Source organism: Lolium perenne, chromosome 6 (genome assembly GCF_019359855.2).
Source record: "Lolium perenne isolate Kyuss_39 chromosome 6, Kyuss_2.0, whole genome shotgun sequence".
Classification (NCBI taxonomy): domain Eukaryota; kingdom Viridiplantae; phylum Streptophyta; class Magnoliopsida; order Poales; family Poaceae; genus Lolium; species Lolium perenne.
In genome coordinates, this window is record NC_067249.2 from 215,193,795 (window position 1) to 215,207,322 (window position 13,528).

General features: G+C 40.7%; 1 protein-coding gene across 1 annotated transcript; it reads right to left on the reverse strand.

Moving 5' to 3' along the window:
* Positions 1–8,024: 8,024 nt before the first annotated feature.
* LOC127310028 (uncharacterized) lies at positions 8,025–13,214 on the reverse strand. The gene is made up of 9 exons (XM_071822425.1): positions 13,206–13,214; positions 12,952–13,126; positions 12,558–12,872; positions 12,345–12,409; positions 12,178–12,261; positions 11,873–11,940; positions 9,938–10,049; positions 8,983–9,421; positions 8,025–8,881 (listed from the first exon to the last, which is right to left on the reverse strand). The coding sequence occupies exons 1-7, from the start codon at positions 13,212–13,214 to the stop codon at positions 10,040–10,042; spliced, it is 726 nt and encodes a 241-aa protein (XP_071678526.1). The 3' UTR covers positions 8,025–8,881; positions 8,983–9,421; positions 9,938–10,039.
* Positions 13,215–13,528: the final 314 nt, after the last annotated feature.

The window sequence follows — 13,528 nt, forward strand, 5'->3', positions numbered from 1 at the left end:
ACCAACAACTTATGCTAAGCAATACAAGCAAGCATGTGATAGCAAGATATATATAACTTCAAGCACGATGGCTATCACAAGGTAAAGTGCATAAGTAAAGAGCTCGGGTATAGAGATAACCGAGGCACGCGGGAGACGAAGATTTATCCCGAAGTTCACACTCTTGCGAGTGCTAATCTCCGTTGGAGAGGTGCGGTGGCTTAGTGCTCCCGAACGCCACAAGAGGCTCACCTTGAGGTGTGGTTGCTCGATGCACACCAACGCCACAAAGGCCTCACCCCAAGATGCGGTACTCACACCACACACCGAACGCCACGAAGGCGCCTCACCTAAATCTCCGGTGACCCTCGCCACAAAGGCCTAGGTCACGGTTCCACTAAGGGATTTCCTTCGAGGCGGAAACCGGGCCTTACACAAAGATTGGGGCACACATCCACAACTTAATTGGGGCTCCCAACAAACCGCCACAAAGGCCTAGAATCCGTCTAGGGTTCCAAGAACCCAAGAGTAACAACCTTCTTGCTTTCACCACCACGAATCACCGTGGAGAACTCAAACCGATGCACCAAATGCAATGGCAAGAACACCACAAAGATGCTCAAGTCCTTATCTCTCAAATTCCAACAAAGCTACAAAAGCTATTGGGGGAATAAGAGAGGAAGAACAAATGAATTCACAAAGAACACCAAGATCAAGATCTAGAGAGTTCCACTCACAAAGAGATGGATTTGATTGGTAGAAATGTAGATCTAGATCTCCTCTCTCTTTTCCCTCAAGAATATGCAAGAATCATGGGAGGAATCAAGAACTAGGGCAAGCTTTGAAGTACAACAATGGAGGGGAGAGAGAGAAAGTGAACCAACCAGCCCAAGGAGGAAGAAGGGGGTCTTATATACCCCCTCCCAACGAAATATGACCGTTTGGGACCTCCCAGGCCGGAAAATCCGCCCCCGGGCCGGATTATCCGCCCCCCAAAATCGCCCCTGGCTCGGGCCGGATATTTGGCCGGATATTGTCCCAGTTTTGGTCATTCAGGCCGGATTATCCGCCCCCCCCAGAAAACTGCAGAAACACCAAAACTAAAACGCGCATAACTTTAGCATCCGGACTCCGATTTTGATGATCTTGGGCTTGTTTTGAAGCTAGGAACAACCTCTACAAGATCATGCAGGAAACCATCATAGTCCAACAAGGGAGGATAGAAACAAATGATGAAAGGTTTGACCTATCTAAAAAAGACATACCGGTAAAACCTCCAATCTCGAAAATGCAACAAGTTGCCCATGCAAAAACCATTCTCAATGAACTAGAGCTTGTCATGAGAATAAGCACAAGCTCTAAAACATCACATGGATAAGATCCAAATAAAACCAAGAAAGATGATGAACCAAACTCGAAAACGCAACAAGTGATCTATGCGAAATCCGTTTTCGATGAACTAGAGCTTGTCATGAGAATAAGCACAAGCTCTAAAACATCACATGGATAAGGTCCAAATAACAACCAAGAAAGATGATGCAAGGATGCAAAGGTTTGAGCTCTCTCCGAACGATACGATCGAGTTACTCACTCGAGAGCCCTCTTGATAGTACGGCAACTAAACTATAAACCGGTCTCCAACTACACTATGAGACCGGTGAGAAACAAACCCTATCAAGAGCAAACCTTATACTTGCGCATTCCACTTGAGCTCGATGACGACGATCTTGACCTCAACAAGATGGAACGCCTTTCCTGCTTGTGCTTGCTTGACGAAGTCTTGTGGATTGCTCCCCCATAATCCACCATGGGAGAGCTTCTTCTTCGGCGCATCTTCACATAACCATGACCATCATGTGGATTGCTCCCCCATAATCCACCATGGGAGAGCTTCTTCTTCGGCGCATCTTCACATATCCATGATCACCATATGGATGGCAAGACTCAAGCAAAGGATCTCTTCGAGATGGCTCATCTTGAACTTGCACTTTATTTCTTCATTCTTCATCATGTTGATGTCTTGAAGTAACTTGAGGGCTCACTTCATCTTCATCTTCAAGACATACTTGACACTTGATATCCTTCATCAATTTCTTCTTATTGCAACCTTGAAGCCAACATATGGTTCAAGAATTGCCTATGGACAACTCCTACAAATATAACTCAATGCAAACATTAGTCCATAGGGATTGTCATTAATTACCAAAACCACACATGGGGGCTCCATGCACTTTCATACATGTAGATGGCACTTTCACAGTAAAATCATTATACGATGCGATCCTACATTCTGATATACCAGTTGATAATAACAATAAAAATTGGAGGATGAAAATACCATTAAAAATTTAAAAATTTGGATGGTATCTTCGTCGAGGAGTTATCCTCACCAAAGATAATCTTGTTAAACGAAATTGGCATGGAAGTAAATGGTGTGTTTTTTGTCATCATGATGAAACTATCAAACACTTGTTCTTCCAATGCCAATTTGCGAGATCTGTATGGTCAGTCATCCAAGTAGCGTCTAGCCTGTATCCTCCGATTAGTGTAGCCAATGTCTTCGGCAATTAGCTTCATGGTATCGATTCAAGGTTTAAGTTGCTCCTTAGGGTGGGGGCGCTAGCAGTTATCTGGGCGCTTTGGCTATGTATAAATGATAAGATTTTTGCGAGGGATACTTTTTCCCTACATGGGTGGCAGCATAGTCTACGGATTGAAGCCCCACCCACACCCTAGGCGTCATATGATTCATCGCTCCGATATGTATTTCGCCTTTTTCGACTTATGACTTGAGACATATAAACGGTTGTGTGCATCCTGGTTATGCAGAGGCTGGATGTAATTGCTTTTCAAAGTAATAAAGCATCCTTTATCGAAAAATTTGTGCGTTCGCGTTTCAAATATTTGTCCTGATATTGATAGTATCTTTTATAATGACATGTATGTCATTTTACATACAAATAGATAACTAGCTCAACATTAAGAATGTAGTTTCGGCGTACTGGTGCAATATACATCATGTATAGTATTTCACAGTAAAAACAAAAATACATGTCTGTTGGAGATATCCCCAAGAGGCAATAATAAAAGTAGTTATTATATATATCTTTATGTTTATGATAAATGTTTATATACCATGCTATAATTGTATTAACCGAAACATTAGTACATGTGTGATATGTAGACAACAAGAAGTCCCTAGTATGCCTCTTAAACTAGCTTGTTGATTAATGGATGATTAGTTTCATAATCATGAACATTGGATGTTATTAATAACAAGGTTATATCATTATATGAATGATGTAATGGACACACCCAATTAAGCGTAGCATAAGATCTCGTCATTAAGTTATTTGCTATAATCTTTCGATACATAGTTACCTAGTCCTTATGACCATGAGATCATGTAAATCACTTATACCAGAAAGGTACTTTGATTACACCAAACGCCACTGCGTAAATGGGTGGTTATAAAGGTGGTATTAAGTATCCGAAAAGTATGAGTTGAGGCATATGGATCAACAGTGGGATTTGTCCATCCCGATGACGGATAGATATACTCTGGGCCCTCTCGGTGGAATGTCGTCTAATGTCTTGCAAGCATATGAATAAGTTCATAAGAGACCACATACCACGGTACGAGTAAAGAGTACTTGTCAGGAGACGAGGTTGAACAAGGTATAGAGTGATACCGAAGATCAAACCTCGGACAAGTAAAATATCGCGTGACAAAGGGAATTGGTATTGTATGTGAATGGTTCATTCGATCACTAAAGTCATCGTTGAATATGTGGGAGCCATTATGGATCTCCAGATCCCGCTATTGGTTATTGGTCGGAGTGAGTACTCAACCATGTCCGCATAGTTCGCGAACCGTAGGGTGACACACTTAAAGTTGGATGTTAAAATGGTAGAACTTGAATATGGAATGGAGTTCGAATATTTGTTCGGAGTCCCGGATGAGATCCCGGACATCACGAGGAGTTCCGGAATGGTCCGGAGAATAAGATTCATATATATAGGATGTCATTTTATGTGAATTAAAATAACGCGGAAGGTTCTATGGAAGGTTCTAGAAGGTTCTAGAAAAGTCCGGAAGAAACCACCAAGGAAGGTGGAGTCCACATGGGACTCCACCTCCATGGCCGGCCAACCCTAGTGGGGGTGGAGTCCCAAGTGGACTCCCCCTTAGGGGGCCGGCCACCCCCCCCATATGGGAGGTGGAATTCCCACCTCTAGTGGGAGTCCTAGCTTGGGTAGGTTTCCCCACCATATGGAAGGTTTTTGGTTCGGGTCTTATTCGAAGACTTGGAGACCAACACTTGGGGTTCCACCTATATAATGAGGGGCCAAGGGGAGGGGGCCGGCCACCCAAGAACCACCAAGGTGGCCGCACCCCTTAGTGGCCGGCGCCCCCTCTCCCCAAACCCTAGCGGCCTCTCTCCTCCATCACGTCCCGCACGCTTAGCGAAGCTCCGCCGGACTTCTCCACCACCACCGACACCACGCCGTCGTGCTGTCGGATTCAAGAGGAGCTACTACTTCCGCTGCCCGCTGGAACGGGGAGGTGGACGTCGTCTTCATCAACAACCGAACGTGTGACCGAGTACGGAGGTGCTGCCCGTTCGTGGCGCCGTGATCAAGATCTTCTACGCGCTTTTGCAAGCGGCAAGTGAACGTCTACCGCAGCAACAAGAGCCTCATCTTGTAGGCTTTGGAATCTCTTCAAGGGTGAGACTCGATAATCCCCTCGTTGCTACCGTCTTCTAGATTGCATCTTGGCTTGGATTTCGTGTTCGCGGTAGGAAAATTTTTGTTTTCTATGCAACGTTATCTTACAATGTCTTGTTCTAACATCATTTGGATTCAAACCTAAGTTGTGACTCGACCTATAAATCTAACATGATATATCTGACGTACAAACCATAGGCTAGGTAGATGTTTTCTGTGTCCTTCTAGTTAGAGTAGTTCAGAATATTCCACATAATTATCGAAAAGTTCCATGAAACAACATTTCTATAATTTCAATGTATTTTGAAAGACAATTAAAAATATTTCTACCATGCTATTATAGGAACTAACAAGGTGGCCCGCAAAAATGCGAGGGCAACATCTCAAAAGGCTATCTACTTCGAATAGTTTATCTTTTTCTTAATGTTTTATACGTTTTAACTTTATAGAAGTAATGTTATATAATCATTAAAACTACCAAACCTAGTGTTTAATGAAATTTACCCAATTGAATTGTTTTAGTTGCTACGTATCTTTGCATCACCTATCAGTGCCCATGCCATATATCCATAAATATCCGTGTCCGTTTTTGCTTTGTGTTCGCATAATCGACACATAGACGTGATTTACTTAAATCTAGAGAAAACTGCTCACATAATATTACAAAACAAATACTCATAAAATATTTTAGAATAAATAAATCTTCAAACTATTAACTAATAACAATGTCTAATCACTTGTTTCGCACCATTATTGTAGTGCAGTTCTGCAATTGCTTTGCTTCCCGGAGTTTCCATGTCCAATAAATTTTATTTTGCATCATCTATTGTTGCGAATCGTGGTCATGCATGTACAATGGGTTAAAAGCGTGGCAATATTCCTAGTGATTTTCATTTTACTGCCACTATAGAAATTTAACCATGTAAAATTAGTTAAAATTATGTTAGGATTCACTATAGTGATACAACATATATCACTTATTCTAACAAAATTGATTTTCAATCTAACTAACCTTTGATATTTTCCCTTTCTTGTGTTCATTTCTATTATTTTTTCTTCTATTGGTCCCATATGTTAACCAATTCAGTGGCATTTGCTCAAAAGTTATATTTAATCTTACTTATTTATGATTGTGGTTGCTCTTAAATATGGAGGATCTATATTGCCCAATATTGTACATCATTATTTTCCCTTATCTATAATTTATTGCAGTCCAGAATTTCATTGTAACATCCTAGAAAAGTTGGTGATTCTTCCCACAAATACCTTCCATGTTACATTGGGAAGGAAATCGATTTCCAGAATGTGTTGTCAAAGGCTGATAGCTATCAAACTACACACTTTTGAAGGTTTTTAATGTGTAGACGGATTTTTCTCTAACTTCCGCATATACTTTGACTGATATGTTTCTAATAGAAGCAAGTGCCATATTGCGCTATGTATAAATAATATATTAGTAGAAAGTTAAGTATGGATTTTAAAATGATATTCACTCCATAACTTTATTGTATCTTATTATTTGCTAAAACTATTTTATCCTGAGTTGGTCAATACATTGCGTTGATCGATCATCAACCTTCTTTATTTTATCCGTTGGGTGACCCGCTCAAGATGAAGTCGTTGGAGTGATGATCGATCGGGTCTGCTGCTGGTGTGGGTTGATCCGACGTCAATCATCCTCAAGTTATCACAAGATGTCCTAGAGCTAGAAATGGGATATACGTAGCGAAAATTAGAGAACCAACCTAAGGTTGAGTGGTTAGGAGGGTGGTTGTACACCAGAGTTCAATCCCCAGGTTTGACATGTGTGTGTCTCATAAAGATGGAATATTCTTTCAGTGGGAGGCGACGTTTCTGTCGACAGAAAGACGCATGTGGTGACTTTGTCAATTTCAAGATCGAATCCGCCGGCTTAGTCTTCCAGAGGTGCTCATAGAGGTAGGATGTGTGTATGTGCGTTCATAGATGTGAGAGTTTGCGTTTGTATTGTGTTTCTCAAAAAAATAAATATCCCATCTATAGTCTAGAAGATGTGCTTGCAATGAGATTGACACGGACTTATCTAGCTCCTTTGAATAATTTCAAGATCAACAATATGCTAGTATTCAAGAAAAGGAAACAAAAAGTGATTTCCTTATCCATATATCTGATATACACTTGTAGGACTCCTTTTTACGTGATTATTTGGCACTTAAACTGTAGAAGAAAATTGCTTCCTTTTTTTGACATGGAAGCCGTGCTTCCATTTTTCAAGTGAATTTATAATGGACGGTAACACTTGTTTATCCATATCTGACGTACAACCGCCGGACTTCTTATTTACTTAATTTGGAACCTATCATGTAGAAGCAAATATCTTCTTCTTTTTCTGACATGGAAGCAGATCGCTTCCTTCTTCTTTATGTGATTTGACACGTAATCTGTCAAATCGCTTCGTTTTTTTACATGGAAGCAAACCTCCTCCTATTTTCACCTAAATTTATGGTGGGTTGTAATGTGGAACAAAACTACAGGACTCTACAATTTTCAGATCTGACTGTGAAAGTATAATGATCAAAATAACGTGTGTACCCATATAGCTTAATGTGCCATAAGTTTACTTTTATATACTCCGTACCTATATTGGTGTACGTCACACTTTTTACGTTTTAACTAAGATGTTAAGATTAAAATCACATGTTTATATTTTGTTACCATATGTAGATTAACAAGGTGCCTCGAAAAACACCACCATATTTTTTTTACGAAACAAAGTACAAACATAGACACTCACATATACGCACATACACTCATCCCTATGAACGCACTCATGCACAACCTGCCCCTATGAGCACCTTCGAGAGTCTGCGTCCAAGAAACTTCATCCGACTGGTCTTGAGATTGATGAAGTCATCACATGCGCCTCGCTGTCGACGGGAACGTCGCCTCCCACTGAAGAATATTCCGCCTTTTATCCTTAATGCTTTGATTAGCTCTTGACATTATATTATTGCAGAGCCTGAGTATAATTGATATATTCTTGATATTAATATATCCTCTTTTTGAAAGAAAAAAACTCGTATCTTTTCACATTGATATGAAAAATATACATCAACGGGTATAATCATCAGTTATACTTCTCTTTCTAGCATACTAGTGGTTGGGGCGCCCCATGGGGCGCCTCCTAGCCGGTCAGTTGCAAACCAATCTCAACAACATGATTTTAGAGATTGGTCATTTGGTCTTTTTTTACTCTCAAGTTAGCTTTACAATTATACAAGGATAGTAGCCAGTGCCCGATGAATCACATCGGCAGGGAAGCATGAAAGAGTATCTGAAGATCACCACACTTCTATTTTACCATACATCAAAACGGTTACCGAGTATTTAATATTCACAACAATAATCATCAGCATAACGCTACCGTTTCAGACATGCAAAAACGCAGAATGCATATCAAATCAAATATGAGTTCTTTTTACAAAATAAAAAGACCGGATCACGATGCCATCTATTTCGGAAAAAATACCCATATTGCAGCCAATTCAATAAAGAAACAACCAACTTCAGAAAAAAAAAACCATATTTACCCATGTCACATACTATTTGCATGTACTCCACTGATTTAGGGGAAAAAATACCCATATTGCAATATGGGTATTTTTTCCGAAATTGGTTGTTTCTTTATTGAATTGCTTTGTGATCAATACCCATGTCACATATTATATGCATGTACTCCACTGTGATTTAGGGGCATCTATACGTCCATATTCAGGTACAGACACTCCGCGAGCATATTGATCAGCCCACCAAAGCTGCATCCACCACCGGAACCACCTCCCCCATCCCCCCTGCAGCTCTGCCACCACGGCTTCTTCAGTCTCCCAAGATTAATCGACATAAGAAAGACAAAAAAGTAAAACAGCTCCATAGTGAATTGGAGTAATAGTACAAAACACGTACAGAAGAAGACAATGTTTTCTAAGAAAATATACTCAAAACCGTAAGCAGCTAAAAAAAAGTATTTCAGAGACTGGTGAAAAGATTGGCATGGATGCTGACCTGCATTAGAAAGTCTATACGCCTCAACCTCACCAATTTAGATAGATTCCTTGTTGTTTCCTTCAACATAAATGTTCAATTTATTCTTCAGTTTCTATGCAAGTTGGCCATCCCTTTCCTTTTCAACAACCTGCAGTAGTTGCTGAGTCAGGTGCAAGCCAATCACGACACCTAATTGCTGATGCTATGCTCCTTCAATATAATCATCAGATCAGGTGTTAAGCAACTTACACGAGAACATTTTTTAGATATACACCAATTAATGTAAGGCAGGCCCCAATCTCCTGTCTTTTCAATGGAATTCTGGGAACATATAATTTGGCAAAAAAAAGCGCAGTAGGCGCATGTCAATAAGCACATAATGGCTGAGTGCCAGATTACATTTAAACTAATTAGTACACAAGTGACCTGGTGGTCTACACAGGCAAAACAAAATAATACAAAAGAAACAAAGAGTGAGAGCAGAGAGTGAACTCTCAGGAAAGCATTTCCACATTCATCCAAACTCAGGCGACTATCATCAGGAATAAGTGCCCAGTGCAACAAGGATAAACCTGCTGGAGTCCCTGATGGTTTGAAACAAATTGCGACCTCCCAATCTATGTGGTGCAAAGGCATTGTTTGCTGGAGAAGCAGTCAAATATCCCACTTTAAGGTATGACAAAGGTCGCTGCATCATTTAATATGGCAAAGTTATTTTTCGGAATTATTCTTCAATGATTAATAGCTCGAAATGATACCATCTAGAGAACACAAATGCGCCAAAAACTGAGTACAAAGAATATTAAAAGAAACAAATTTTTGCGAAGTTCAAAACCCAAGTTCACAAAGCAATTCAATAAAGAAACAACCAATTTTGGAAAAAAAATACCCATATTGCAGCCGCAACGAATTCTAGCTATCATTAGGTAACAACAGAAAAAGAAAACAGTGTTAGGAAATAGACATGAGACAAATAAAGCACTACGATAGACCTGCATTAGATGGAAAGGACGCAATGTTAATTATCAAGTTTATAACAAACAAACAAAAGAAAATACAGTTAGCAGAAAAAATAACAGAAAAGTACAAAGTCATAGCAACATGGAACTACCAAGACAGGGGAAGTAGTTGTCAGTAGTTTATCACAGGTATATCATTTAATGAGAAAATCATCCCAGAACAAGTAATTACAAAGTTCATATACCTTATAGCTGTTTTTATGAAAATTTATTTCTCCCAAGCAGGAACTATGGCGCTCAGTTCCTGCATTGCAGACTCATATTCTTAATGGACAACCTTCTCATACTTAGTATTGCCTGCATAAAGAGGGGAAATTGTAAGAAAATGACGCTACCAAACATCATCTGTAAACTAAAAAGTTCTGAACAGTTGCACTGTATTTTGCATAAGACGAGATAATTATTAAGCTTCTGATATAGTAATGAAAACTACAGCAAGTAAATCAGGAATGTCATCTATCTTTGTCCTTTGGGTGGGAGCTGACAGAAGGTAAGCTAATCTAGCACTGGAACAAAGTAGTTTCCATTCATTTAGCACGTGCCAAAAGTTAAGAAGTTCTTAGGGCAGCAAATAAGCGCTTAAGCAAAACAAAAGCACTTGCTAGAACAACTCATTCCAAGACTATCCCGGGAAGGTGGATTTGACCAAATCATCATGGAAGTATACATATGAATTAGAATCAAAATCCACAGAATAGCTTCTTGGGTAGATTCTGAATCCCAGGACATTGACATGAAATAAAATACACAGGGAGATTATTTTTGTAATCCTACATAGGTGTTCATTTTGTTACAAATACATTATGTTTCTGAATTTTAAAAAACGCGAAGGTAAAATGGTAGAAGCCTGACTGGCCAATGACATCTTGTAAACATGCAAAGCAATGTGGTATCATACTTCAGAAAAAAAATCTCTTATGGTCTCTAGAACTGGGTGCCATCTTAGACGAGGAATAGATAAGCAGACTGGAAATTTGTACACCTACGAGAATATGCAAGCAGATAAAATGTAGCCTTCCGGTTGAGCTATCCTGCAAATCTCCAACTCACTATGCCCGCAAGTGCATACAAATTTCCCATTTAGTCGGTGCCAATAACATATAACATATACTACGCAGTCCAATGTGTGGGGGCACAGAACCAGTCCTAACTAAAAAGGAGAACTTTTTACTTGTGCCGATTTTCTCTACGAGTTAGTGGTACTGAGACATTCATAAACGAAGGACATAGGGCTTATAACCATATCAAGTTTATAATGAATATTTCTGACTTAGAAAATGCACTCAAATGATTATTATAATACTCATCATTTCAAGAGCATAGTTCCTCTATGCTAGGTTCATAGACCGGTTTTTGTGTGTGAAGCAGAAAGATTGGATTGGAATGTACGAGAGCATCAGGTATTCTATTGACTAATTAAATTACAGCAATTGATAAGATACTAATGATGGTGGTGCATGCCAGATCAAATCTGAACTTGTATTTTTGTTACACCAAATCAAATGTCAATCCTGCTGAAAATAGAGAAAACTACCATATTGAAGGTCTGATGTTCGACCAATAAATTAAATAAACAAAAATACAGAAGATTCAGGTAAAGGCCTTATTAGCCAAAAAATATGTTTCTTATTCCTTATTCAAAGTCCTAGCTATAACAAACTTGACCTCCTGTTTGTCTAGTCAAACACCAATTTGGAAGGATCTCAACAGCAATATATATGGGAATAAGAAGAAACCAAAAATGCATTTCTAATTTCACATCAGCCGAGCCTTCTCAATGATGGTTGCAGAAGGGCAACAAATGTACGAATAACAGCACCAAGTAGAATTGTGTCTCATTGCAAATACCTGTGATGAGCTATTGGCGACAATTCGGCAGCAAAAGCATGTATTACAAAAAAATATATATTCTACTATCTCAGTTCCACTATATAAGATATTTTGGTAGGCTATTTTAGCCAATTAAAACATCTTATATTTTGGGACAGAGGAAATACAGCTTTACCCAGCTGATAAACAGGGATGTTACGGCTGAAAGGTATACCTAAGAATCTAAGATTATACATTATAAAATCTGCAGTAGATAAGAAAATGCTATAGAAATAGAAAAGGTTATGCACCTCATCATTTTCTCGTGCTCTAGCTTTGTAGGTTTGCTCCAACTGCTAGATGAGCAGTTCATTTGGTTCTGAGCACATAAACATAAACATACAAATGAATCCACACAGAAACAAGACAAAACATAATTTGAGTAATTCACAAGGCTCGTAATGCCCTTCTTGACAGAGTTAAGTTCATGGTTAGATTATCCAAAAGATCATCGCAAAAGCTAGTCATATGAATAAACCCTATCCTTGTATAAAGAAGAATTTGAATGACCCCTGTAAGCAAAAAAAAGTTTACAGGTTAAGCTGAAAACAAATACCTTGGTGTAAGGCAATTGTAAAGGCACATCATCTTTGAGTGAATATCTGAAAGCCTCCCAACGAATGTTTCCACCTCTTTTGTCCTGAAAAAGAATCATTGGCCTCCAACTTATTCAGATCAAAGAACCATATAGGCTTTTATTGTTCAATTCCATGAGAAAATAACCTTGCGAATGTTTGATGAGAGAATTCTCCATCCAGACTGATTGATGCTCACAGAACAATCCCTAGCTAGCATACCAATCACACGGGAAACAGCAATGAACTATGTAATGAATTAGCCAAAATTAAGAACAAAATACATCACATATGAATTGGGAAGGGGATATAAGAATGTGAGGAGGGGGGAGGGGGAGAGGAAATTGGAGACCAGGGGCACCTAATATCGCGTTGACCGGTGAGGACGGACGTGCCGACGAGGCGGCTTGCACAGGTGGAGGCGGAGGTACCAGCTTGGTGACCTGGCTGGTGGGGATGAAGGAGCAGCCGTCGGGCGCTCGTTGCAGGGCTATGTCACTCGTCCGTCGCAGGGCTGCGCTCGTTGCTCCCAGTGAAAAAGAGAGGAGCCAGACTGTTGGCGAGGGTCGGAGGAGTGGCGGCAGCGAGACGAACGGGAGAGCGGGGTGGCCGACGGCATCGAGTAACGAATCCGCCGACGGTGCTGCTCCATGCCGATGGAGCCCCAAATCTGCTCCTACAAAAGAAGTGGATTATTCAGAGGGAAAAGGGAGAGGAAGAAAAGAATGGAGACGAAGAGATGCGAGGGAGCTCACTGGCTCTCCACGGTGCGTCAGCGCGCCGGCCAAGTCGGGGCCATGGACCATCTGTGCGAGGGAGGCGGCGGCGAAGAGGAGGAGGCGGGAAGGGACTGGAGCAGGAGGGGGTCGCGACTATGGGAGTGCCGAGTGTGGCGGCTAGGGTTCTACTTGGGTTGGGATTTTGTCTGATCTACGCGGGACCCGTTCACGCGAGGTGGCCGCGCAAGCGAGTCTATCGTGGAGCGCTCCCAGATAAGAGCATGTCTAACAGGCCCCATATTTCGCTGCTCCGTATAAGTCTCTTATTTCGCCCCGTATCGAAAAACTGCTCCATTTTGAGCCATTCCATCTAGCAGACCCCGTATTTCGCCCCGTATTTTCAAAAATAAAAACCCCGGAAAGTTCATCTTCATTGATCATACTACGGATCATACATACATATTGATCATACTACGGATCATACTACATCTAACTACGGATCAACCTACGTCTAGTCGTCAAGGATGACGTAGGGGATGAAGGCGATCCTCGCCGCCTCCTCCTGCGCCTCCCGCGCCTCCCGCGCCTGCCGCGCCTCGAACTCCTGGACGGC